Raw genomic sequence first — 24,950 nt, 5'->3', positions numbered from 1 at the left:
CTGGTTTTACCATGGGAAGCAGCAGCTACCACTAATGAGATCTGAAAGGATAATCCTGAAGCTCTGTTAACACAGGCAGGTGGGAGATTCTTTCAGAAAGTTGGGTTTTCAGAGGCTGTGCACAACTGTAGCAGCACATGAGAGTTTGTGTATGTATGCTCAGCGTTGTTTAACCTCAGCCTGGTGGACTTCTGTTGTTTGGGTTAGGAATCTGAACCCTTCCCCAACAGCTGTTTGCTGTATGGATCCATATGCTCAAGATATTCCTGCAACTCAAGCCAGCATATTTTAATTCAGATATCCTTCTCCCTTCTTGTCCCCAATCCTGCTTCTCCCTCCCGCCCCTGTTTTAAATAGCTCTCAAGAAATTATTTGGAAACTCCAGCTTTCAACCCACTGTTCCAGGATCTGGAAAGAGAAAAGAGCTCCTCATCCCAGCTGGACAGAGCTTCGTCAGTCCGTGGCTTGGGGGACTCTCCCAGAGGCTACTTGAAAGGCCACCCCACAACCAGCAGCGCCTTCCAGGACAAACCATTGCAGGAGTATTTCAATGAGAGGCTAATGGAGCTCAGGAACTATGAAAGTAAGAGGTCTAACAGGAAGACAAAGGGGTTTGCTGATAAGAACCAGAAACCCTTCCTCACCCGCAGAGGATCTCGGCGCAGAAGCAGCGCTGGGGTAGTCACTGGGCCTGGAAAGGAGTCCCGAGCGTCCTGCAGCTCAGCAAATCAAGACAACAAAGAGGCGACTGAGTGTAAGGATGAAGAGGAGACCCAGAATACCCTGGGCCCCTACAGGGGTGACTTCTTGGACATTTTGACAATGCACATCTTTGCTCCCCTGGAAGCATTTGTGCAAAAAAAATGATCCTGGTGCTGGTCACAGCTCTTTGTGCAGTCCTGAAGGGCAGGAAGAGTTCTTGTTCAGCACCGTTCTGGCTTCAGGAGTTCATGTGTGCCAGTCTGCCCTGACACAGAAATTTGGGGGCTTTTTGTGGGAGATGATGTTCTCTCATTTTGTGTTCTTGATTAACGTTGCACATGCTTGTTTCCAATTATTTTCCAAAAGAATTGGTACAATTGAGGCACGGTTGTGACAGGTGGTACATGGAGAGCAGTGTTCTGAATATATGCCCATATTACACAAATTTTAAGCTGCCTTAATAAAAAGTGATTAATGTCAGGGGAACACCTTGGTTTCCTATTGGTAGGTTCTAGCCTGGAGTTTGTATTGGCTGATCTGAAGAAGGACTCTTGTGCTCACTTACTTTGCTTGTTGTAAGCCCCTTGGTTTTTATCACATCACTTTGGCCCATCTTACTTTGCACAGATGCAAGCAGTTGATGAGGAATGGTTGGCTTTTCACTCGTTGCCACATGTAAGCACCAGGTGGGGCACTGGGAAAGTGCCTGATGCATGAAGCAGCACATGCAGACCTAAGTTTTAAATATGATTGGCCATTATGGCTTCACTTGCAGACTCACAAACCTTTGACTTGAACAGCACTATGAGGGCAAAGAGGAAAATGTGCTGGCTTGGAGTGCAAAGGTTGGAATTAAATACAAAAGACAGTTCCTCTGCTTTTCCCTCCTGTAAATATGAGACCAGCATAGCAAACTCCTAATGTAATCTGAACTTCAAGTTGTTTATTGTGTTTTAGTGTTTATAGTGGTCAACTAAGTATTCAGCTGCAGCTGAATCTTTTTATGATGTGAAATGTCAATGTTTAATTCCACAGTATGCTGCCCAAAGCAGGGCAATAATTTAAGATTCCAGAAAGAACTATGGCTGTCTGTGGTACCATCAGTAATAAATTACTCATTACAGTGTTGGTTCAAGTTGATAGCTCTCTCTCTGTGGTTTCAGACTTGTTTTAACATGAGGTAACAGGTAGGCCATTGTCCTGGCTAGTCCTCATCCCCTCCAGCTCTCTCCATCACTTTTACCTCCCTGTTCCTCACACTTCTTAGCTCTGGTGAGCCTTGCCCCAAGGTGTGTCTTGTCCCTTCAGCAGTTCATACTTTCCCTCTGCCCAATATTTGCCTGTTTGCAGAAACATTTCTTCTGCTGCAAGGCCTCCTCAGCTCTTGGGCCTCATGTTTGGGTCTTTCAGAGTGTGTGAGTGAATGTATGCGGAGAGGAGAGGGCAGGCTAAGACATCTCTCACCTCCCTCCGGCCAGTCCCCTCAGGAAACAAGACCAAAGGGAAGGGGAACAGGTAAGACTCATTCCACGTCCTTCTCCGATCAATAGCATCCAAGGGAACCAAAACAGGATGCTGAGAGCTCTTGGCCCTTTGTGTGTGGCAGAAAGCATCGTATACTGAAGCTAAATGAATTTTTCAGAGTTCACAGTTGCCTTCCTGCTGCAAATGGAGGGGAGCAGCCAATTAGGCGAGATTTTCCCTGAAGGAAAACATCTTTTTTTTTATAGATTTCAATGAAAGTCTGAAGCACATAATGTATTAGCAGATGCCATAGAGGGGATGCATCTGGTTTCCATTGTAAATCTGCCAGAGGTTAGTTTCTCCTCTAGCAGTGAATGCGTAATAATCACAGGGTATTATGCGAGGGCATAATGACAGCGGTGCGTAAGGACAAGGGAACAATATTAATGGAACACAGGCAACCTTAATGCTTTCTTTTCCTAAGCTTGTGGCTTTGCACCCTTGAATGGGGGTGCGTTTGAAGTTTAGTTTTGCAAGGCACTTCCTACACACAGGCTCTGTAAAAAAGGCAAATGGCCTGCCTTCCTGCTCCCAATGCTCTAATCGTTGTCACGCTGCAGTGACCCCAGATTAGCAGGTCCAGAGCATCCCGAGCCTCTCTGCATATAGGCTAACAGAAGTCCATGGAGCCTTGAGCTGTTGGGGTGGCAGTGAGGTTTGCTGACAGTGGAGGAACAAACTTTCCTTGAATTAAGAAAAAAAAAATAAGCAATGATAAACTGTAATGAAAGAAGACAAGAATCAGGCAAACTTCACCCAAGTGTTTCTACATGGGCTATTTTAGCTGCTCAGCCCCTGCAGCAGAGTTACTCTTCCACTCAGGACAAGCCAGAGCACTGGTTTTAATAGGCCTTATTTTAATTTTGGTTTTGACTTTCACTGTATACCAAATATGAAAAAGACTTGCAAAACCCAACAAATTAGACCCTGACGTGGCAGAGACTTGGATTGTCTCCTCGCCCAGAAGCACCCCATAGACCTGAAATTGCACAGTGGGGCCCATTTATGGGATTTTTTAAATCTGTAAAGCACCCTAGGGGATTAAAAAAGTTGTCATGGGCTTTTTTGGTTGGGTTTCCTTCAAAGTAGTGTAATACTTTCCTCTGAGAAGCTGCGCATCTCATGCCAGAGATAGTGGGAAAGTCTAAGGGTGGTTACATCTCCCAAGAGGGAGCGTATCTAGATATTGCTGTGCAGAAAGGACAACAAGTTAGACAACAAACCCACCAAGAACTGTTAGAGAAGAAATAAAATTCCATCTCACATCCTCTCAGATTGTTAAAATCCTGTGAAAAATGGCTTGGGGTTTGCTTGGGAAGTGGTGAAACGCATGACCTGAATCTGTGTAGTCTATTACCTTAGGTTTTACTGAGTCTGGCTGTTGGATGTAGCTGCTGCTTTCATGTAGATGATCTGTTCTCACAATGTCCTTTCGCGAGACTCGATGCAAACACTGTTTGCCATTAGCAGTCTCATAAAAAGACTCTCTTGGCCTCTTTGAAAAATTCTTCTTTCTCTTAAAGAAAAAGCACCACACCACTTTCCTCCTGGTGCCTCTGCAGCTGTGCTTTGGTTTAGTTCTTTCTGCACAGAACACTCAAGGGCACGCATGTTTGTGGTGCTGCTGTTGTTGTTTTCCTTCTCTAAATACTTTCTCTCTGCCTAATTGGAGCTTAGGCCAAGGCCTCTGTAGGGGCTCATAAATCACAATGTGTAACTTAAAAAAATAGTCCTTCTCTTCCCAAGCTCATGTCCCTACTAGTAATTGCATCACCCTTCCCTTGAACTTGTTTTTAAGGTCACAAAGAGTTGTGCTGGCTGGTAGTTTGCAGTGCAGAGGATGGCTGGGGATGGGAGGATGGAAGGCAGAGGAAGGGCATGTGAGGGAAACTCAACCTGCTTTCAGGTGAGAGTCGGAACTTCCACAGCCTCAGTTCAGTTTTCAGTTGCCTTGATCTCTGTGATGATGTGATGGGACAGGAAACAGAGAGGGCAGTAATATTAAAACGTGTAAAGCCACAAAGGCATCTAGCAAGGTATGAGCTGCATCCCGCCCTCACTGGCATCATGTCCCAAGATCATCATGTCATCGTGTCATCAGATCATCGTGTCCTCAGATCATCATGTCATTGTGTCCTCAGATCATCATATCATCATGTCCTCAGATCCCAAGATTGTGAGGAAGCTGTATTTGACTGCATGCCTCATTAAAGCAAAACATATAGTTTTTAGTGTATTTAAATTAAGGAATTTATTAAAAAAAAAGCCAAAAAAACAATCAAAACAGTGGTTTGATCTAGATACAGCAGCACTGTGACATTACTAGGACATTATGTACGAAGAATCCAAGCAGCCATAGAACACATAGAAGCCTTTATCTTCAGTAACAATCTCAAAATGAAACTAGCTTCATCAAACAATGTTAAAGATCTCCCTGGAAAGAGAAACAAAACCAAACAGACCCTCCCCACCCCTAACCCTTTGGATACTAGAATGATTTTTTTTATTTTTTTAAATTTTTTGTACAATACCAACAGCCACTAGCTCTTCTAATTGAGAACACTTGCTTTAATTTATTACAAAAATGATCTGCTGACTCAGTTATGAAAGACAACTTGTAACATTGCTTTAGAAGTGTCTGCTCCTCTTTATAGACTACAGTATTTAGAAGTGCTTAAAAACATTGAGTCCTGGATATGCTCTTGAAATTCAATCAGAAGGATATTCTGTGTCTGTTTATATACCAAATATGATTTTAAATTTTTAAAGCAGGTGAAAAGACTAACCCTAATATGGAACTGCAGTTTTACAATTTAATTATTAGTCAGATATGGGCAACCACATGAGAGCTCATGAAATCTTTAGGTCTATCTACATTGCTCAGAAACACAAAACAAAGTTTTTACAACTTTCACCTTCAAAAGGCTAAAATGTTAAGTCTTTCAGAAGAGTGTCCAGTGTTTAAAAGAAATGCCATTAAGGGAGATCGCATTCAATGTACATGAAATAACTCGTTTCAGCTCGCTAATAAACATATCCAACAGCTGCGTGTGGGGTGATGAGAAAGGAAAATGCATTCGTCATCCAGCCACTACCTGAAATGCTTCTTCTCTGGGAGTGAATCTTCTCTACAGGACCGCTGATTCTCCTGAAAACCTGGAGCTCCCCTTTGGAGACCGATGCTCCCAGGCATGTGGTTGCCTCTTTTTGTCTCCATAGCTGGGCAGCGAGTTGACCCAACGTTTGCCACACATGCATCTTTGTGACTCCTCACAGCATCTCACCTAACTGGTACCTAGGGATTCATCTGCAGGCTTGGCCAAAGAAGTTAAACCAGTGAATGTTATTTTGTTCCCTTCCTCCTAACTTTTTATTCCCAATACAAAACCAAAGAGGAAGTATTTGTGTGAATGCTTGTTATTTACTAGCCAGCTCTTAAATAATAAACAAATACTTTAACATTTGCACTGTCATCTCATCTTCCACTGGAGAGGTCTTTGCAGGAGCACACCACATTCTGTTTCAGTATCTCTAAGGAACTAAGATAAAAAAATCATAAAAAAGAGCCCCAATTTACAAGAGTCACCTCTCCCTAGTCATATAAATGAGGGCAGCTATATTAAGTCTATTTCACTTAAATGATAATACAAAGAGTTGATATTGATCTGGTTTATGCAGGGACTCCAAGGTGATTTCTACTGATAGCCAGGGAGCATCCCTCTGGGTTTAAGAACAGGAAAACAAAATTGCACAGAGGTTTCCCCAGGGCAGTGAAGGAAAACGGGCAGAATACGAACACAAACCACCACTTCTGGATCCAGGACATTTGTGCCAGCAGTAAGATTCATTTTAGTGACCAGGAAACAATTTATTTACCATTCTTTCATAAAGCCCATTGGTCAGTACACGAGTTTAGCTGATCCAACTGCAGCAGCTTGTATTTGTATTTGTATTATCGCAGCGGCGTTTGGGGGACGTGAGCATGTAATACTGCAGCACACTGTTGGCTTTCACCTTCTTTGGTGGTTTCCCTAAAGGAAATAGTTTGCAATGTTCTCTGAGCCAATTTATTGCTCTTTTATTTTTTTTATTTGCAGTTGAGGACAGAAAGTTTTTACCAGCTGACACTACATAAACAATATTATTTAGGATAAAAGGAGATCGTGTCCTGCCCAGCACGTAAAAATGAAGAGTTGTTTTAAGTTGTTTGCATTCTTCCTCTCAGCTTTAGCAGGAGGGTGTTAGTCATTATTATTGTTGCACTAAATAATTACTAGTATTTTACACTGCATGTCGTACATGTGGAAGGCTTGACATAGACAACTCTGGAACCTTGTTTTCCACGGAGTCACTGAACAGACCAACTGATTCTCCCAAACTTCACTGCTAACTGTACCTCCCCACAGCCTGAGAGACTAGGACCACCCTTACAGGAGAGCCTTCAAGCCTCTGGGTCCCTCTCCATTCACAGCTGACTTCTTTGTTGCAGGGCCAGACAAAAAGGGTGGTGGTTTGGTGAAGTTGGCATGTCTTACCAAAGTGTTATCAATCTGGTCTGGAGCTCCTGCTGACCGCTCTGTGTTTCATGCTGCACACATGAAGGATGATGGTCTGCATCCCAAGGGGCAGGCTGCCCCAAGGATGTTCTTTCATAGCAAAATGCAGTCTTTTGAAAGATCATGTGGGAAATACCTAGAAATGTCTGATACACGGTCTGATCTGCACCGAGGGACTTAACAAATGAATATGACAAATATGAACTGAAAAAAATAATAACCACAGCTGTGGGCAGAGGTTAAAATACCCATAGCTTGTCCACAATGAAGTTAGGTCCTGCAACCACCCATTCCACAGACACCCACGAGAAGGAGCTGTGCTATAAGGGCGTGCATTTATTGCTCTTCCAGAAAAGTCTACGCAGGGAGCTCCTGACTGAGGTGCAGGTAGAGAGGAACAGAGGCCTGTGTGATGGCTGTTCATGCAGTGGATACCTACTCGTCTTGTCAAAGTCACTCCTGACCCTTGGAGGGACAACAATGTCTTTGAGCCATGGGCCAGACCCCATGCTTAACATGACCTTGTGTCTGCAATTTCCAGGTTACTCAAAAAACCTGTGAGCAACATATGATGAACCAAGGAAGAATGTGCAGCAATGAGTGGTAACAACTGCCATTGGACACTTGCTGGAGATACACACATTACGGTAGTTTTCACACTGTCCTCCACAGCTTGCCTGTCCTCCTTGTCCCACCCATGGTTTTATTGGCATTACAGATTGGTTTCCTGCTTTTGTTTTTAAGCTGAGGCATCTCTAGTGAAAAAGATCAACAGCCACGGGTTTGAAATGAGCGGCTCTGGAAGGTGGAACAAAGATTTCAAGGTGGATCCTGTCTGGCTGAACAGCATTAGGAATCAGACTCTTCGAATCAGGTGATTTACTGAGTCAGCCAAGTTTGATTCCCTACCCCTGGTGGCATCCTTAACCATGGCTTCTGAGGGAGGGGATGACTGTGGATTATGATCGTATCCAACTGCTCTTAGGGATAGCTGGTGGAGGCTCTGAGCTGCAACATTGAATGCTGCAGCTCCCTGACACTCAGCATTTGATCTCCAATACCTGTTCAGTTTAATTATCTTCACACCTTTCTGACCTTCACAAGCAGGTTTTTGTTCAGAAATGACATCTAAGTCATGGCCCTTCTTGTAAGAAAGAAAATATCCCTCTTTTTAGATAATCCAGGTCAAGAGCACGCACAGAAAAGTCTGTTATTTGTTATTTTTTTCCTTCATCATGCCTTTGTTTATAAAAGCCTTTCATCCAACCACAGAGCAGGGAAAAAACTGCTACAAGACTTAAGTGAACCTCGAGATGCTGTAGAAAACGAATAGCAAACATCTGAATCATAAAAGCCTGTAAACTAATTAGTATTTTTAAGAATCTTCAGTGGAGATTTAAAAATAAGAAGACACATTTGCACAATTCAGGATCAGGTTGCAAAAGATCTCTGATTCTTAAAAAAAACACCACTAAATTTGCTCTTCTATCTATTTAAAACAACCAACCGACTCTGAACCTATGCATTTTTGGGGTCAGAATTTGTATAGTCATTGAAAAGGAGACACAGAAAGTTAATTAGCATGGAAAGCTATGAAATACCTGCTCCTTCCTTCTGCTTTCTTATGTGCAAGTCCACCTCAAAAACTACTCCCTTGGAACTGAAACACTACGAAAAAGTCCCACTGCAAATGCCCTCTCCTAGGTTGTATGATGAAACTATGTCTTTTTTTCTTGCTTTTTTTCCACCTCAGAGTTCCTGAGCAATCACAGGTCCCTGTGTTCCTTGAATTTGCCTCCCTGGAGCCAGCTACCAAGTGCCAAGATACCAGATACCAAGAAGCCTGGCTGTGTGGGGAATGCCATGGCAGGGCTTCAGCCCCAGTGCTGCACTCAGATGGCACCTTGGTCACACAGCAGGTGTGTGAGGACTGTGGTCCTGCCCCAGTCTTGAGTGCAAGGTGAGCTGAATAACAGAATAACATTTTTAAAAAGAGAAAGAAGTAATTAAGAAGAAAATCCTGTGGGATTTGTTGTAGGCAAAACCCAACTAGAAGATTCCTACATTATCACTAGTCATGTATCAGTAGTCAATTGAGTCTTTTCAGGGCTTGGATACCAAAAGTGTACAAGAGCTCTGCTGCCCCAGCATCATAATACTGTTTGTCAGACAGGATAGGAACACTTTAAGGACATGGCATAAAATGTCCTTTGATTAGTCTCGTTTTCTGTCTTTTCCTTCACTCACTGCTCCCAAGGCACTCAAATCAAGAGGGACTTCATCCCAAGCTTGATGCTTTAAGCATCCTTAGACTCACAGAAACATAGAATGCTTTGGGTTGGAAGGGACCTCAAGGATCATCTAGTTCCAACCCCCTGCCATCGTCAGGAACATCCTCCACTAGACCAGGTTGCCCAAAGTCCCATCCAACCTGGCCTTAAACACTTTTCAGGGATGGGGCTTCCACAGCCTCTCTGGGTAATCTGTTCCAGTGCCTCACCTTCTTCCATACCATCATGAGGATTCAGGATATCTAACCCCAAAATAATGTCCTCCAAGTATCAGGACTCAGTGAACGCATCTCTCATCATTTGAGGACTTTGCACCAGTGTCTCCACTGCTAAGCTCCTAGAGGTGCTGAGTAAGGAACTATCCCAGCTGCAGGAAGAGCAAGAGAAGGCACATTTGCTGTCATCCCCTGCTGTCATATTAAAAAGTCATGCACCACTAGTTAAGGCTGATAGCATCTAAGAGGCGTAAGGCCATCTACAATCCATTTGCAATTTGTTCACCGACTTTCAGTAAGGGGTTTGTTGTTGTTAGGATTTTATTTCCCAAGGGGGAGACAAGAAAATTTAGTCTTTGTGTGCCAAATTGGTACCATGTAGGTGATAAAGCCCTCAGGCCAATAGCTGCAGCTTTATCAGTTTTACCCAATGAAATATTAATGGGCTAAGCCAGCCCTCAATCACCTTTCTTCCTTCCTCCTGGTGGTAAGCAGATATTATCACCTGCGTTTTTCTGATGGGGGAATGTACTTGTCTCTTGCTGCAGAACGAGATAATGGCAGTAATGGAAAAAGGAGCTTAGTCTTTCACTAGCCCCCATCCAGCACCCCCTTCCCTTATCGTCAGAGTGCAGGATGAAATCAACTGGGGGTGCAAAGACACATTGTACTGTTAGGAAGTGATGTGTCAGAGTGATAAAAACAAACTAGAGTCACACATCATTTGCACCTCTCCAAAAAGAGCTTAGATACATGTCTTGTCTCATGGCAGGTACACTGACACACATCAGTAGCCTGGCTAAGGTCTGTCCTTCCACTTCCCACCAACATTTCTTGAAAAACAGATGAAATCCCACTTGTCATTGAAGAAAACCCATGAATGCCTCCCAGAGCAAGTACGTTTTCATCCAGAGTGTCCTCAAATGACTGATGGGATTCCTGTTGACTTAGGTAGCTTTACATCAGGCCGTGAGAACAAGACTGGAAGCAATAGCCTCATCCGTGCATAGTGGCTTTCACCTCTACAATATTTCACCCCCCTCCTGTCAGGAAGCTGAAGCCATTATAGATTTAGGTTATAGCTGATACACAGAGAGAAAAATGACTCAGAATTCTCATCTACTACCGTCTCTCTAAAAGCTTGCATCTTCCCCAAGGTCTGCAATGCCATCATCTGACAAGGGAGAGCAGCTGGAGCTCTCTCTGAGCACCACCAGCACAGGGAAAAGGAACTGCTGGGCACCCCAATCCAAAGGAAAAAGAGGAACAACTTCTTGGTGACATTATGACACGCTTACATGGCTTCACTGCCTGTCTACTAATGACCAGGAAACCTGGAGGCTTTTGAAATAATGTGGACTTGCATCTTAACATACTCTACTCCTGACAAAGGTGCCAAAGCCCCGTCTCCCTTCCTTGACTTTTCTCTGTCAGCTGCTTTATACAAATCCTGACCCTGTGCTCTCTCCCTCAGGACCTCAAGCTGGTTCAGTGTGTAATTCCTTCTCACTCAGAGCTTTGTCACTACTAACCTCCATCTTTTTTTCCATTTGCTTTGGCCAGAGAGAACGTACACATGACAGTCTAATGAATTCTGGCCATTAAAGCTTTCCCTGGAACAGCACTTCCTTGTACGTGGGACTAACTGCACTACAGGGCAGGGCTTTAGACACCAGGCTGAGCATCAGATGGTCCTGATTGACTCAGAGGTGTAGAATCATCAGTCCGCTCTAGCCAGCATTGTAAAGAGCATGGTGAACCAACCTGTCACAGAGAACATGGAGATCCCGTCTGCACTTGAGGGAAAAAGGTTTTCCAAATCCTCTTGAAGGGAAGCAACCGTCATTTTGCTCTGTTGTTCTTAACAATAACAGGCAGTGATGTACTTGAGGAGAACAGGGCTCTGAAGCCTGAGGCACTGCTATACCAGTCCTGCACAACCCTGTTTACACTAGTAAGAACAATCTTTTCAATGCTGGTTGAAGGATCCCAGGTGGAGAATGATGGAACCAAAAAGGGGAGGTATTATTTCATAACTGACATTTTATTCCTTTAAGCTGTGGGCCTAACTGAGCGGGCGAGTCGCGGTGTGTTTGGCACGGCATATGGAAGGTCCCTTTAAGTGCAGACAGAGCTGTCAGGTTCTGCTACTGCTCAGAAGCAGCTCAGATCCCACTCTGAACCTCCACAGCTCGGCTCTGGAAAGCTGACACGAATCTCGTGGTCAGCACAAAACCAGACTCTGGAATTTCTCTCTCGCTACCTGTTCGACACGAGGAGCCACGGCTAGGCCTCGGCCTTTCCACCGCAGCACGGACAACACTTCTGAGCTCTGCCCTCATTTCAGTGGGTGCAGGTTTCCAGATTTAGGAAAACAAAGAGCCATTTGCTTTCCCAGCCACCTCTCACTCAGTTTTGTTCTCGCTGTCCTTAGAAATGGCACCACAAATGCTAGTGAAGGGTGTAAAACTGGGTTCCCTTTCTAACCAAGGTGTTTCTGCTGCACAGATCTCAGCTGCGCTGGCCCCATCACATCACAAACCTTAGGCACAGCAAGTAGCGCTCCTGAACGCATGGAAATCTTGCCTTTTAGCATCTAACACAAGACATTACAAACTAATGAAGAGGAGAAATGTATGCAGTGTTGCTGTAAACCAAATATACAGATGTAAAAATAATTAAGAATAAACTGTTCCATAAAAATGCATGTCAATAAAACCCAGTCTGATAAAGTGATTTATGAATAATTTTTCTAGAGTTACTAAAAAGGATGGTTTCTCATTTGAGGCTCTGGAAGTCTTGAGTCACTTTTTTTTTTCTTTTTTTTTTTTTTTCTTTTTTTTTCTTTTAAAAAAATGTCTTAAAACACATGGCTTTACAGCTGCTGCTTGGAAAATATACACCTCCAAAGTCTGACTTTCATTTAAATACAAATGTACAAAATGTAAACTGAGACAATAGAGAAATTTACAAAACTTTTTCTTTAAAAATAATAAAGACAAAATTCAGTTCTAGTATGATGCTATTTAAATACGTGCAAGTAGTCATGTTCATTGAATTTCTATTGCAATGTTCTAAATAGACAAATGTGATTCACACAGTCTTGAGTGCCACCTCCAAAAACAGACCTGAGTGGAAAATTCTTCTTAAAATGCGAGGCTCCACTGGAAGGAATAGATAGAAAAATCTCCATTTTGGGGAGATCCTTTATTTTTATTTTTTAATTTTTTTTTTCACTCAACGGTGGATGCTCTCTCATCCATAGAAGCTCCATAAGATTATAGTGGAAGGATGCAACATGTTGTTTCATAAAACTGGGTTGGAACTAGCTGCTTCCAGTGGAGTTTGAACTTACGTGATTGGAATTTATGTGGTGATTTAAACTGGCCTTTGAATTTGGAGAACTCTTTGAATTGTTCTGATGCTGTAAAAAGAGGAAGACAATGACAGTTAGATTCCCCAAATATGCCACTCTTTCTTTTAATCCAATATTGTTCATTGTATGGTGATAACCTACTGACTGGAGGGCAAGATTTTTGTTTGGAGACCTTTGGAGGTAAAATATTCTTCACTTTCTTACCTGTATTCTCTCTAGGTGAGGAGGACCATGTTGGCTCTTGAGGCATGCAGCAAAGAAGACTCACTTGAGCATCAGGAGTCAAATCGATTGACTGCAAAGTGTCAGTATCTGCTACATCTGACTAACACAGAGGATACCTGCCAGTGCTCAGGCATGGTTTCAATGCTACAGAAATGGATTGGTCTAAGAATGCTATTGAGATTTGCAAATGGTGCCTCAGGAAAGCTTTATATCAGGTATTTTCTGGTCTGCTGTCTTCTCTTGTGTCTTGGTTTCCTGACACAACCTCTTGACTCGACATTTGCATTTTCTTTTAGCTTAACCAATAAATCAAAGGTTTTCACCAGGAACTTTTCAAAGCCATGTATCCATTTCAAAAGCCATTTCAGCATACCGCTGAAAAATAGTTTGGGCAAGAAGCTTTCCATCCCTGGAAACAAAGCTGGTGAAAAACACTGGAACTTCTAGTGGTACAAAAAGCATCACAAGAGGCAGATGGGAAACTCGGGATGGGCAGGAAATTACTTGGTAGCAGTGACAACAAGCCCTCCCTAAAACATACTGCCTTCCTCCTACAAAATATCACTAGAGCATGGCTGCAACACAGGGCATCTAAGGAAGGTTCCTCTTCTCAGTCATAAAAGATCTCACCTGTCGTTTAAATATCCTCTGCAGCAATCCTTTCTTGGGTGGCTCTGGGGGGTAGCTTTTGTTTAAGTCTGGTGAAATAGTACCATTTGGTCCAAATACATTCAGTTCTTTGAAACACTCTGTTTCGATCATCTAGCGGAATGGGAGAAGAAAGAAAGAGAGAAAGAAAGAAACAAAAAAAATATATAAAATTACACATCTGTATTAAATCTATCCCAGGAGGTTGTTCAAAGTCGGGATGAGGACCAGCAGCCTGAGCCATATGTTAGGAGAGCTAACAGTTGAATTCCTGCTGGAGGCTACAGAAGGTAAATAGGATGTGTGAAAGAGAGAGGCTGGGTCTGCTTGGCACGTTTGCACACCAGTCTTATGAGATGTTGCCCCATAAAGCTTTCTGTTCTTTTCTTTAGCACTGTGGGGAATATTGGGTAAGGGCAGGCATACTCCAAAATCCCAGTTATTAGCACCCGCCCGCCCAAGTGAATCTGGCATTTGATCCAGAGCTGGATTATGAAATCCACCATTGGCTGTGTTTTGATATCAAAAAGAAAACAAGACACAGATCTGGAAACCTTGGAGCAGTCCAAGCTCCAGAGTCAACTGCTGCAGCTGGGACCTGCTGCAGGTACAGACAGTGTGTGAGATCAGGATCACCAACACAGGAACCTCCCATTATGACTTCCAGCCATCCCATGAAAGTTCCTCAGAGCTGTTGTTGGAACACCTCTGTGGAAATCCAGGAGAAGGAAGTACAGCAGGATCCTTGCCAACTGACACAAATATGCAGAGCCAACAGATACAGTCACCTGAACCTGACATCTGTGGTACATTACAGATCTTGAAAGAGGCCATTGGTAAGTTAGGAAAGCATCAGAGCCTGGCCAGTTATCCTGCAGCTATATATTACTGGAAATATACTGCTCCTCTCAAACCACCTGTGTTAGGGGTTTTATTGCAGTAACTTTACTATGGTACATCCTTACCTCATTTTGCCACGGAATAGACACCGATCCTGTGGAAAACTTGGAATAGAAATCATCATCTGTTTGGTCCAGGTTAACTCCTTTCACTGTGGAGAATTGCTCGATGTCTAACACATCCTTGCAGTACACGGCTCTGGGCTATCTCAGCAGGAAAACAAAGAGAATTAAAAAAAGAAAATAAGAAAGAAAAACTGCAAGAGAAAAAACCTGTTTCTGAGTCTGCCCATGTGCTTTCATTCACAGATTCAGTCAAGTGAGAAAGCCTAACGACAAGTGACTATCTGCATCCTGCTTCTGCAGACTTGCTCTGCCAGCATGTTTATCATCAAAGGCTGACTTTGCTGTAAGCATCTTAAACTTCCCACTTTGAAGTCTTTAAACTCTCAGCACAGCCAAAGTGGGTTCTAGCCATCCCTGTAGCATATGGCTAAGAGGTGAGGGGAAAAGGACAGACAGAGCAAGAGAATTCAAACCCTTTAGTAGTCTTTTAGAGGGGGAGCAACAGAAAAATGGAGTATTTGTAAGTGACATACTGGAGACAGCCCTGAAAAGGGACCCCAGATACAAGTGTCCTTCTGACATGATAGCTGTGGAGTTTGCAGCTTAGAAGTTTAAAGGAACTTATACTAATTGCTGAAGAAAACAGAAGAGGTTTGGCATTTTCCCATTGTTCTTATTAATAGCTCAGCTGCTGGAAACTGCCCAGAATCACCTCTATTAACTCTTTTAACTTGCCTGACTTCAATCAAATAGTCAAATGGCTTCGCCTTCCTACGCTGCTTAATTTTCTGGGATGAGAGAGACAAGACTCTTTGCAGTGACACTGCTTATAGCTTGTATTCCAGCTGCCAGCCACAGAAAGCTGAAACAGTCATCACTGGCTGCCCATCATAATTAGTATAGTCATCTGCAGGCCTAGTGAGCTCCCTTCGGCAGCGCAGTTACCCCTTTGATGTGCAGCAATAATCGAGGGGTGGCTTGTGGGACTCTCCTGACCTGCTGAACTCCAGTGCATGCCGATTCCTACCGTCTCCACCTGGTACCATGACTGCACAGCCCAGCAGTCTCACCATGCAGTGTTTTATCTAGGGCTGAGCAGTCTGACCAAACAAATCAGGCAGAAGTCCTATTTGCCAGAGGCTGCATCCCTCTGCATTTCTGACAGCTGCAATCCACAACAGCTTTGTGGAGGCAGAACAATTTAAAAGAGGATGGAGAGCCATGGGTTGGATTACAACCCCTGCCATTAGCCATATAGTTTTGGGTGATTCAGCTGACTTCAGTAGAGACTTGGAAATCTATGGATGAAGCGCCAAATAAATTAAATTAGGGGCAGCTCTTGACTTCTCAATAAATAGCCATAAAAATTTATGTGCCTCTGCTTTAGCAAATACGTCTCTAAGAGGTGCCTTCTGGGCCTCACATGCCACAGTTAAGCTTTTGACACACTCCAGCGGATCCCAAATTTGAGCTCAGAATTTTCTGATTTTCTCCATCAGAAAGAAATGGTAGCTTGTCTCCTGTTTCTTCCCACTAAAGCAGGTCGTAACACCACGGGCTAATTGGCAGGAATAACCAGGCCACATAGTAAAATGTAAAGCAAAACCAGAGCAGCTAAAGTAAACTTATGTAGCGTTCAAACCACTTTGGTTTGGTTGAGTTTGCAGCAACGTGAATGCGAGCTGCCAAGACTTTACTTTCCTTAATACGTTAAAATGGCAGTGTTTACTTAGAACCATATGGGAACTTTAAGGATAGAAGGTCTGGCCAGAATGAGAGCCCCACAGGAGGGGAATAATCAGATAACTCTGTGCTCTGGGGTAGAGACTGACACTGAGAAAGGGTGGAAAAAGTTTTGTTACTGCCAATGCTACAAAGGCTTTCGGTGTGTGCAAGGCTGGCCTGTAAGCCTGAGTAAGGACTCGGTGGTGGGTTCCCCACTCCATGAGCACCAAGGTCAAAATGCTATCTCAGGTCCGTATCACCTCCTCTGCCTGAGGTGACCCTTGATATCTAAACCTGGTTCAGAATCTTTGTAACAAACTCTTGTTTTCATGATGGTCCAGCCCATTCCTCAGTTCTGTAGAGCTTTGGACTTTGCGATTCTGGTTTCACCTCAGCATATATAGCTATAGCTATAGCTGTGTGCATACATGTGGCTTTCATTGCTAATTGTTCCAAGCACCACCCAATCCTGAGCACGCTTATTCTCACATTACTACCATGGATAAGGGAATACAAAGGTTCTCAGATTAAAGTTTAGAAAGTAAGACATGAACAGATCAAGTGGTGCCTCCACTGTCACACAGGAAGACTGGTACACAGGAAGACTGGTCCCTACGTGGAGACCTACCCACCCTGCATGTACACATCTACAGAGCAGCTCTCCTGTTCCTCCCAGCCTCCCCACTTCATCCTTAATGCTGAAAACATCTTACTAGGGCAGCTACCCATGCAGAGAGCGACAACAGCTCTGAGACAGGCAGGTTATTTTAGAAACAAATCTCTTGAAAAAGGCCACTGGGGGTTCTTCCTGTAGTACTTACATCAGGGACAAAGGGAGGATCCAGCATTCCCACTTCTAACCTCTTGAAATTCATGCTCTTGAAAAAGGGGTGCCTCTTCACTTCTGCTGCACCTTCCCCTTGACATCCTAGCCGCTGCTTCACATCTTTGGCGAGGAGCTGAAACAGGCCAAGAGGAACCATAAGGATGGCAGAAAAGCAAGAGCTTCACAAAGATATTTTTTATCTCCAGTTGGCTTCGAACATGCTGAGAGGGAAGTACAGAGGGGAATTGTAATTCCTGTTAGTGGTAACAGTTAAATGGATCAGGACTGCACTGTTATACATGCTGGTAAAACCCTTTGAAAATTACCTGCTGCAAAGTGCTTACAGTCAAAGTAGAGCTTCTGCTTACTTTCAGTGAGCACTTTCAAGTAGATGTCCAATGTACCCTAATAATATATACACATACATATTCCTAAGAGTCGTGGGCTTTATCTCACTTCTTTTCTTTTGTGTTTTCCTTGTTGCTCTTGTAAGAATAATTCTCCCGTGCTGCTTAGGCTGAACAACTTCACCATCAAACTCTGTTTCTCTCCACTCATTCCAGAATATTCCAGTCTATCACGTGACACACCAAACCAACCCTTTCTGCTCATCAGCTTATCTCTGCTGAACTCAAGGGGAGTTTTGTTCACAGAGCCAGTATCCATAACCATCCTCAATTCAGCCTCATCTGTTGTCAGAGAAGGCTGCTGCATCACCTCAACCTGCTACAGCAGGTCCTGCCTGCTTCCTGGGTACCTGTAATGGAGCAATGGACTCTAACTGAACTCAGGACCCTGGGCCTATCAGATAAGCAGGTCCATGAACACAAACACAGGGGCTGTAGGTCTGTGTCCCCCCATCCTCCCCCATCACCCCTTCCCGGAAGACCCTCTATGGATGGCCTAACTGATCTGCAACAGAACAGCCGAATGGAAGAACAGTTCTGGCACAGACTAATTGTAGATGAGGAGGTGGATGATGTAGTCAAATCCTCACTAAAACACCTCAGTTGAAGAGAGGCAGAGCTCAGCATGCAAATGACCGGTGTAAAAAGAGCATCACTTGGGACTAGGGCCTTGCTAAACATACTGCTGCCTTCAGGCAATCTGCTGGAGAGGTGCAGGTTCGCAAGGTTGCTCCTTTTGACCTTCCATTTGTCTTCGAGGAAGCCCACATGATGCTCACTTAGAGGAGAGGGAAGGTAACGCTGGATTCACCACAACCCGCCCAGAGATGCCACCTGTCTGTGGATGAGACGGGCAAGGTGCCTCTGTTCAGCAGCCACCGTGCATTGAGAGCGGTCACGACGAGCTTTGCTGGAGCCCCCGCTCCGGGGGAAAGGGTCGGACGCTCTCGGAGCGATGTGCCGGTGGACAGGAGAGGATGGAGATGCCTCCGGAGCCGGGCAGGAGGGGGAAGCCCGGCGGGGAAGGAAGGGGAGCGCGGCTGCCGGGCGCGCAGGGGCCGCCGGGGGGCGGCAGAGGAACGGGCAGAGGAACGGGCAGCGCGGGGCGATCCGCGCCCCCCCCACCCCGCCCCGGCGGGATGCTGGCGGGTAAGTGTCTTCGCAGCCGGGCCGGGGCCTCTCCCCCGGGAACGAGAATAGCTCACCCCTCATCTTCCCTCCCGTTTGTAGCTTCTCCCCTCGCCGCTTCTTCATGTGGGTTGTGCCGGCCAGCCAGATGGAAGGATTAGCAAACCCGCCCCGGGGCAGGGTGGAGAGGGTTGGATTTGGGTTCTCTGAGCCCACGAAGGGGGAGCACCCTTGGGAGCACCCCCTGAGTAAGTCCCCAGGACGGCCAGGGCAGTCAGCTGTACCCTGATGATCCCAGGTGGGACTTGTTTAGGAGAGCAGGAGGTAAATGGCTTTTGGGAGGGTCAGTATTTTGGGAGATCAGGTGGGCAGTCAGGTGCAGGAGGTTGGGTGCTGGGAGCTAGGCATCTTCCTTGCTAAGGTGAGGTTGTCTGGAGATGCTGCTTGTAGGCTTCCTAGCTTAGAGTATGCCCCAGTGCCCTCATCTCAGTGAGGAGGAACCTTGAAAGAATTGGGTTTTGCTAATGGGAGGTTGGTAGTCTTTCCTCTGGTGTCTGGTGGGAACTGGGTTTTCTTGTCTTATCAGAGGTTTGCAGGGTCACAGCTCTTTAGGCTTCTCCGAATGCTCTCCTACCCCCTGGGCATCAGTGGTTTTCTTATCTGACTTCCACAGCCTCCGGGCCTCATTGCCATCCTGAGACAGCAAATGGCTTCAGCAATCAGCATGCCCCATCTACGCAAAGACCACCTTCTAGCCAGCCCTGAGCAAGCTACAACAGCAGAGGCCAAGCACCCACAAGATGTGGTGAAGGGGTCTGTGGATACATACAACGTAGGAGTCTTCTGCTTAGCTCCCTCTGCCTTGGCAGAGATGCTGTGGATTGAGGATGGGGGGAATAGCTTGTGGTTTGTTCTGTCCACAACAGTGACCTCTGCTTCCACATAGCTAAGTCCCTTCCTTCCTCACAGTTTCCTCTGCCTCTGCTGCTCTCTTGGTGGTGATAATCTGGTCTGACTGGTCACCACAAATGGCAGGCTTACAGAGATGGAGAAAGACTTGAAGAAATATCTTTATGTCTTGCCATTCTCTGAGCAAATAGATGCAACTTGTAGAAAAAGATCTTTCTTGGGGCACTTCTCTGGAACTTGGTTTCCCTGGGTACAAGAAGAAGGGATGTTTTGCTTTCAAATCCTTTCATGAGACTTCCAGCTCTCATGGTCTTAAGGCAAGTTTTTTTGTTGTGAGTTTGTTTGGTTGTTTTGTTGTTATTGGGGATTTTTTTGGGGGGAGGGTGTTTGGTTGGTTGGGTTTTTTGTTTTGTGAGGAGGGGGGTGTTGTTTGTTTGTTTTTAAACCCCAACAGACATGTGGATTTAGCCTACATGGTTGGACTTTCTCAGCAAGATCTGGTTTGCTCTATTGTGGCTGGGCAGTGAAGGCAAAAGTTCTTTTGATCTCTTGTTCCCCTCCTGAGAGGACTTTTCTAACAGGTCAAAAGAAGAATCTGAAGGCAGAAGGACTACTTTCATTATCCATGGCTCTGATATACTTTTGGAAATGATACCCTGAAACTCTCAGGAAAAGTAGTGCTTGAGGACCAAGCTGTAGTAAGAAGGGGTAGATTTGGACTTGCTATAGATGATTAAGGAGACCTCTCTGGTTTCTGCTCTACAAATCAGCTGAGGGGAAGAAAGGGGATTATTTCTCATTTGTGCCAGTAATTCTCCTGCCTCTGGAAGTGAGAAGACTGAGATAATCTGGGAATTTATCTTGCCAGACTGTAAATTTCAGATGTTTGGAGTTCATGATCAGAGGACAAGGTAGTTGAGGATAGAAAAAGACTGTCTGGGGATTCCTGGACTCCTCCATGATAAACAAGGGAGAATTTGGTAGGCTTAGGTGCAAGAAGGAAGTCTCTGGCACATGAATGCAGTTGGGCATGGGAAGCTGGTCACTGCGAGCTGGAAGGCAGAAAAGGGAACAGACTACTGGGAATAGGCTGGGACTGAAAGACCACAGAAAGGAGACAATTCTCCTGCAAAGCCTGGCTGCAGTGCCTGCTTCTTGAGGAAAGTACCAGGGAAGTCCCAATGGAGAAAAAACCCAAGAAATTAATGGCATTTGGTAAGCTGTAGCTGCAGCCAGCTCTAGAAATGGCAACAGGTGGAACCAGACTCTTCTCCTGGCTTCTGTTGTGTGAATCAAGAGAGAACATGGACTAGAATATTTTCCAGAAGGGAAAGTCCTTCCTTTTCCAAAGAATAACAAATCCTGCAGCCCCAGCAGCTTTCTGCAGTGGTAAACCTGTGTGATAGCCTGAAATAGGCATCCCGTTTGGGAATCTGAGCAGGGAAAGAAAGCAGAGATAACAACTGTATGTTTTGAGTCATCTCTATACTGTTGTTTAATTTAGTTTGAAATTATATATTTAATATGAATGGAGAACAGAACAAAAGCAACTACATCAGGCTGATGACAAGCCCTCCTGGGACAGCAATGCAATAACCCGAGCAAATACGATTTAAGTGCAATTCTACAGCCAAAGCCTACAGAGAAGTCACAGAGGTTCAGATCTGAACATGGCTTAGGCCATCCAACCATGCACAAAGTTGATACCAAGAAGCAGAGCTTTATGTTCTGGCAGCAAGGGATGGTAACCCTGTGTGGTTACCCTTTCTGGTAATCCTGGGTGTGTGTAAATGAGGGCAGGATTTAGTCTACAGAGCTTTGGGCAAAGCGTGACTAGACTGGGATTTTCAGAGAAGAGTCTTGAGTGGCAGCTGTGAAGTTATATTAAGATTTTTTTTCTTGATATAAAGAACTCTCTGATACTTTGGTGTCACTCGCCTGATCCCCAGAGGGGGCACAAACTCTGCAGTGTTTGAGACTTTTTCCACAACTTTGTTTTGCTTCCTTTACAAAAAAGAAACAACTGTTGTAAGGATGGCTAAAAAAAGCCACCAGTCCCCATAGCACTGCTTTATTTATCTTCATGTGATCAGTCGGTTCATATCCAGATCATACCATGTCATAAATAGCTCCAAGTCCTGAGATGTTTGTCCTAAACTTATGGGACTAAGGGGAACGTTTTGTTGGGTGAGAGTGCAAAAAATATTGAGAAATGGGAAATGGTAAAACCACTTCCATTGACCCAACTGATCAAGTAATTTAAGGGATCACCTAGATACATTTCAGCCCTGAAACAGAAGCAAACATACTGGTTTTAACATGTTTTATAGAATAGAAAAGCAATGCTATGGTCACTTCTCCATTACTAAATGAGACAAGACAGCAGTGTGGAACTGAAGATCCCATGATGACATAAATGGCTTCATTTATGCTTATGCTTAATGAAATCCCAGCCCAATCTGGCCCACTGAAGAATCAAAGGTGACAATTAATTGCAAATGCTCACTACAGAAGATCATCATCATCATCATCTGTAATAATTTCAAGAGCACCTTGATGCCTCTCATGATAGATGAAAGATCAGGCAGCACTGATAACCTTTAAGGTGTCATAACGTGTGAACAAGTTGGTTTCCAGGGATGAAAGGAGAGATGGGGATGAAACCAGGCAGGAGTATAATGACAGAGTTTTGGTGGTGAGTGAGGAAAAGAAAAAAGTCACTTTTCGGGAAGAAAGAATCCAGTAGTTGTTTGGGGAGGCACTTTTGGAAGGGAGTGGAGATCAGGATGACAGACAGCTGAGGCTAGAAGGCGCTTCTGGAGACTGTCTAGTCCAATATCTCTGCTCAAACAGAGTCACTTAGAGCAGATTGTTCAAGGTCATGTCCAATTGGGTTTTGGATAATCCAAGTGTGGAGACACTATATCCTCTCTGGGCAACCTGTTCCATGATTAGACTACCCTCACCCCAGGATTGTGGTTCCTGATGTTCAGAGGGGGCCTCCCGTGTTTCAGTTTGTCCCTGTAGCCTCCCGTCCTATCACTGGGCACCAAATCAAGAGGTTGGCTCCATCTTCTTCACACCCTCCAATCAGAGATCCCTTTTGCAGGAAATGCAGATGAACAGGACACTGACAGAGTGACAGAAGAGCACAGCAATGTGGGCCCATCCAATACTGTTGACTTGACTGCACTTCAAGTCACATCTTTGGATTGAAGACTGCACTTGTCAGGGAAAACATGCATGTGCATCAATGAAGAACAAGTCATAACAACAGACAGGGAGCATTTCCTAGAAAGGTTGGATTTGTTCACAGAAAAAACACACCATGAAGCAGTTATGTTATATGGGAACTATGGGTTGGGGAGCTTCCCAGAAAGCCAGCTGTCCCTGTTCCTAATTATTTATTATTCATCTCTGTTTCGGTCCAAAATGAGGTCTGATTTATGGGAAATGACTTACAAAATGAAACGTGGAAATATGGGATGGATGGTGATTAATGGGAGCTATGATATGTGCTTGCAAAAATGCAAAGGGCATAAACATCCAGGAGGGGAAGCTTGACATGGGGTGACAGCGCAGGGTTATCATGGGAGTAAATGAGTAAGGGTGATGTATCTCCTGATGGAGATGCTGTTAGCTCATGGAGTAAGCTCTGAAGAGAAGATTAGGTGACATGGTGGAAAACATGTTGTTTTTCATTCCTGCCCTGGAGAGTCCACCACAGCAGTGCCTTTTGTATTGGATCTCTGTGAAGGCTCAGGTTAGGTTTTTCTGTACTGCAACTTCATGCTTCATTTTGCAGGTATGATGGGTACTTAATTATCACAGTTTTGTTTCCTTGTTAAGATGCTGATGCAAAGCAACAAAGTTCTGGTTTTCAGTATAAAGAGCAAAAAGAATTTGAGAAAACATTTGAATCATGGAATTTAAAAAATGTAACTTGATAAATTATTTTTGGATGGTAAACCACAAATGCCATCGAGCTCAGTATCAGAAGTAAGGCTCTTCCAGCCTTAAGGCACAGTAATTTGAATTCAATAATGCTCCAAAAAGGACAGGGCTATCTTTGGATCCATTAAGAGTTTGCACATGCCAACTAAATGCCACGTGATTGGATAGTTAAGCAATAATGATCAAGGTGTCAGGAATCATTTACATGTAATTCATGCTTCCCTGGGGCAGGGGACTGGACTAGATGACTCCCTGAAGTCCCCAAGTCCCTGACACCATAGGTTCTAGCGCTTGAAGATTAAATTGACCACTACAGTTTAATGACTTCCACCGTCTACTCCCCTGGGAGTGGCAGGTCATCTCCAGCACTATAATTAATTCTTCTCAGCTTTAAGTTCTCATGGGCTTCATTATTCTCAAAGTATCCTTTCATTCTATTATGCCCCATGCCTGCAACTAGCTACAGAACAAGCGACAAGAGTGTAGTTTTTGCCTCATGACATTTTCATTTCGTGCTAACAACAGCATGCATACAAACCCTCTGCCACTCCAGCAGACACTGCTCCTCACCTGGTGGGAGCTGAGATGCTACTACAGGAGAGATGGCAGGTTTAAGCACATGAAATGGTCTGTAAGAGCCTGTGGCTGTTCTAGATCCTCCCACGCTGACTTCAGTGGGGGCTCTGAATTGCAGATTAAGGGCAGTGAATGGCCTAGAGTATCTATCAAGAGTGATGTCAGTTAATTGCTACCCTGGGGATTCAGCAATGAGTTGGTGCACTGTGAGTTAATGACTTCCAGGCATGATACTTGGCAATACTACCACTATTATTTTGTAAGGAGACTTCAGTGTCTCTTCATGAAGCCAGCCAGCCAGAATGTTGTTGATCTGCTGTTTGCTTGCCTGTTGCACAAGACACTGGTGGAACTCTCACTACCTATTTGTTGACCTTTCTTTCCCTTCATTCTCTCTCTACGAGCATGCACAGCTATGTCATTGTCTCCAAAGGAGACTTCAGTCCTTAGCAAAGAACATCAAGAAAAAGGACACATCTCTTTCCAAATTAGAATTCAGCCTTCTAAAGATGGACGTCAACAAGACATTGATGAATTCAGACACAGCTTTGAGATTTCTCAGAGGGTTTGAGGATTTCCATTGTCAGAAATGGCTATTGTGCTACGAAAATGATTCCCAGCTGAAAGAGTGAGAAAACATTTTAAAGGACAGCTCAATGGTATTAAAAAAAGCTGGATGCCCTGGCACCCTGGGGGAAAAAGCTGCTAACAAAGTTAGTGAGATGGGGTGGGACAAATTTGAGTGTCACAATAATTTCATTGCATAATCTTTGTCCTGGTTACCCCCAGCTCTCACCAAAGACAATGGAAGCACAGGGCTTTCAGTTCCTTGCAGGAGACAGTCAGAGTCTTGCATCATCAAGTCCTTTTTATTTTTTCTACAGGACTATAAAAGACAGAAATGCATTCTTGACTGCAAACCA

At 44.4% G+C, this 24,950-nt stretch overlaps 1 protein-coding gene across 2 annotated transcripts in view; it reads right to left on the bottom strand.

Annotated features, from left to right (window-relative positions):
- Positions 1–11,268: 11,268 nt before the first annotated feature.
- Positions 11,269–24,950, bottom strand: part of GRK5 (G protein-coupled receptor kinase 5) — a 165,729-nt gene continuing 152,047 nt past the window's right edge. Inside the window, exons 13-16 of one of the 2 annotated variants that reach the window (XM_084264738.1) lie at positions 17,049–17,186; positions 14,503–14,640; positions 13,520–13,651; positions 11,269–12,712 (exon numbers count right to left, since the gene is read on the bottom strand). In XM_084264738.1, the coding sequence (XP_084120864.1) occupies positions 12,614–12,712; positions 13,520–13,651; positions 14,503–14,640; positions 17,049–17,186 (507 nt within the window). In that variant the 3' untranslated portion in view covers positions 11,269–12,613. Of the gene's footprint in view, positions 12,713–13,519; positions 13,652–14,502; positions 14,641–17,048; positions 17,187–24,950 lie in introns of those variants that run through there. The other variant, XR_014617331.1, reaches the window with a different exon arrangement.

The sequence above is a fragment of the Gallinula chloropus genome (assembly GCF_964237585.1).
Source record: "Gallinula chloropus genome assembly, chromosome: 5".
In the NCBI taxonomy this organism is placed as follows: domain Eukaryota; kingdom Metazoa; phylum Chordata; class Aves; order Gruiformes; family Rallidae; genus Gallinula; species Gallinula chloropus.
This window is presented reverse-complemented; position numbering and strand designations above follow the sequence as displayed.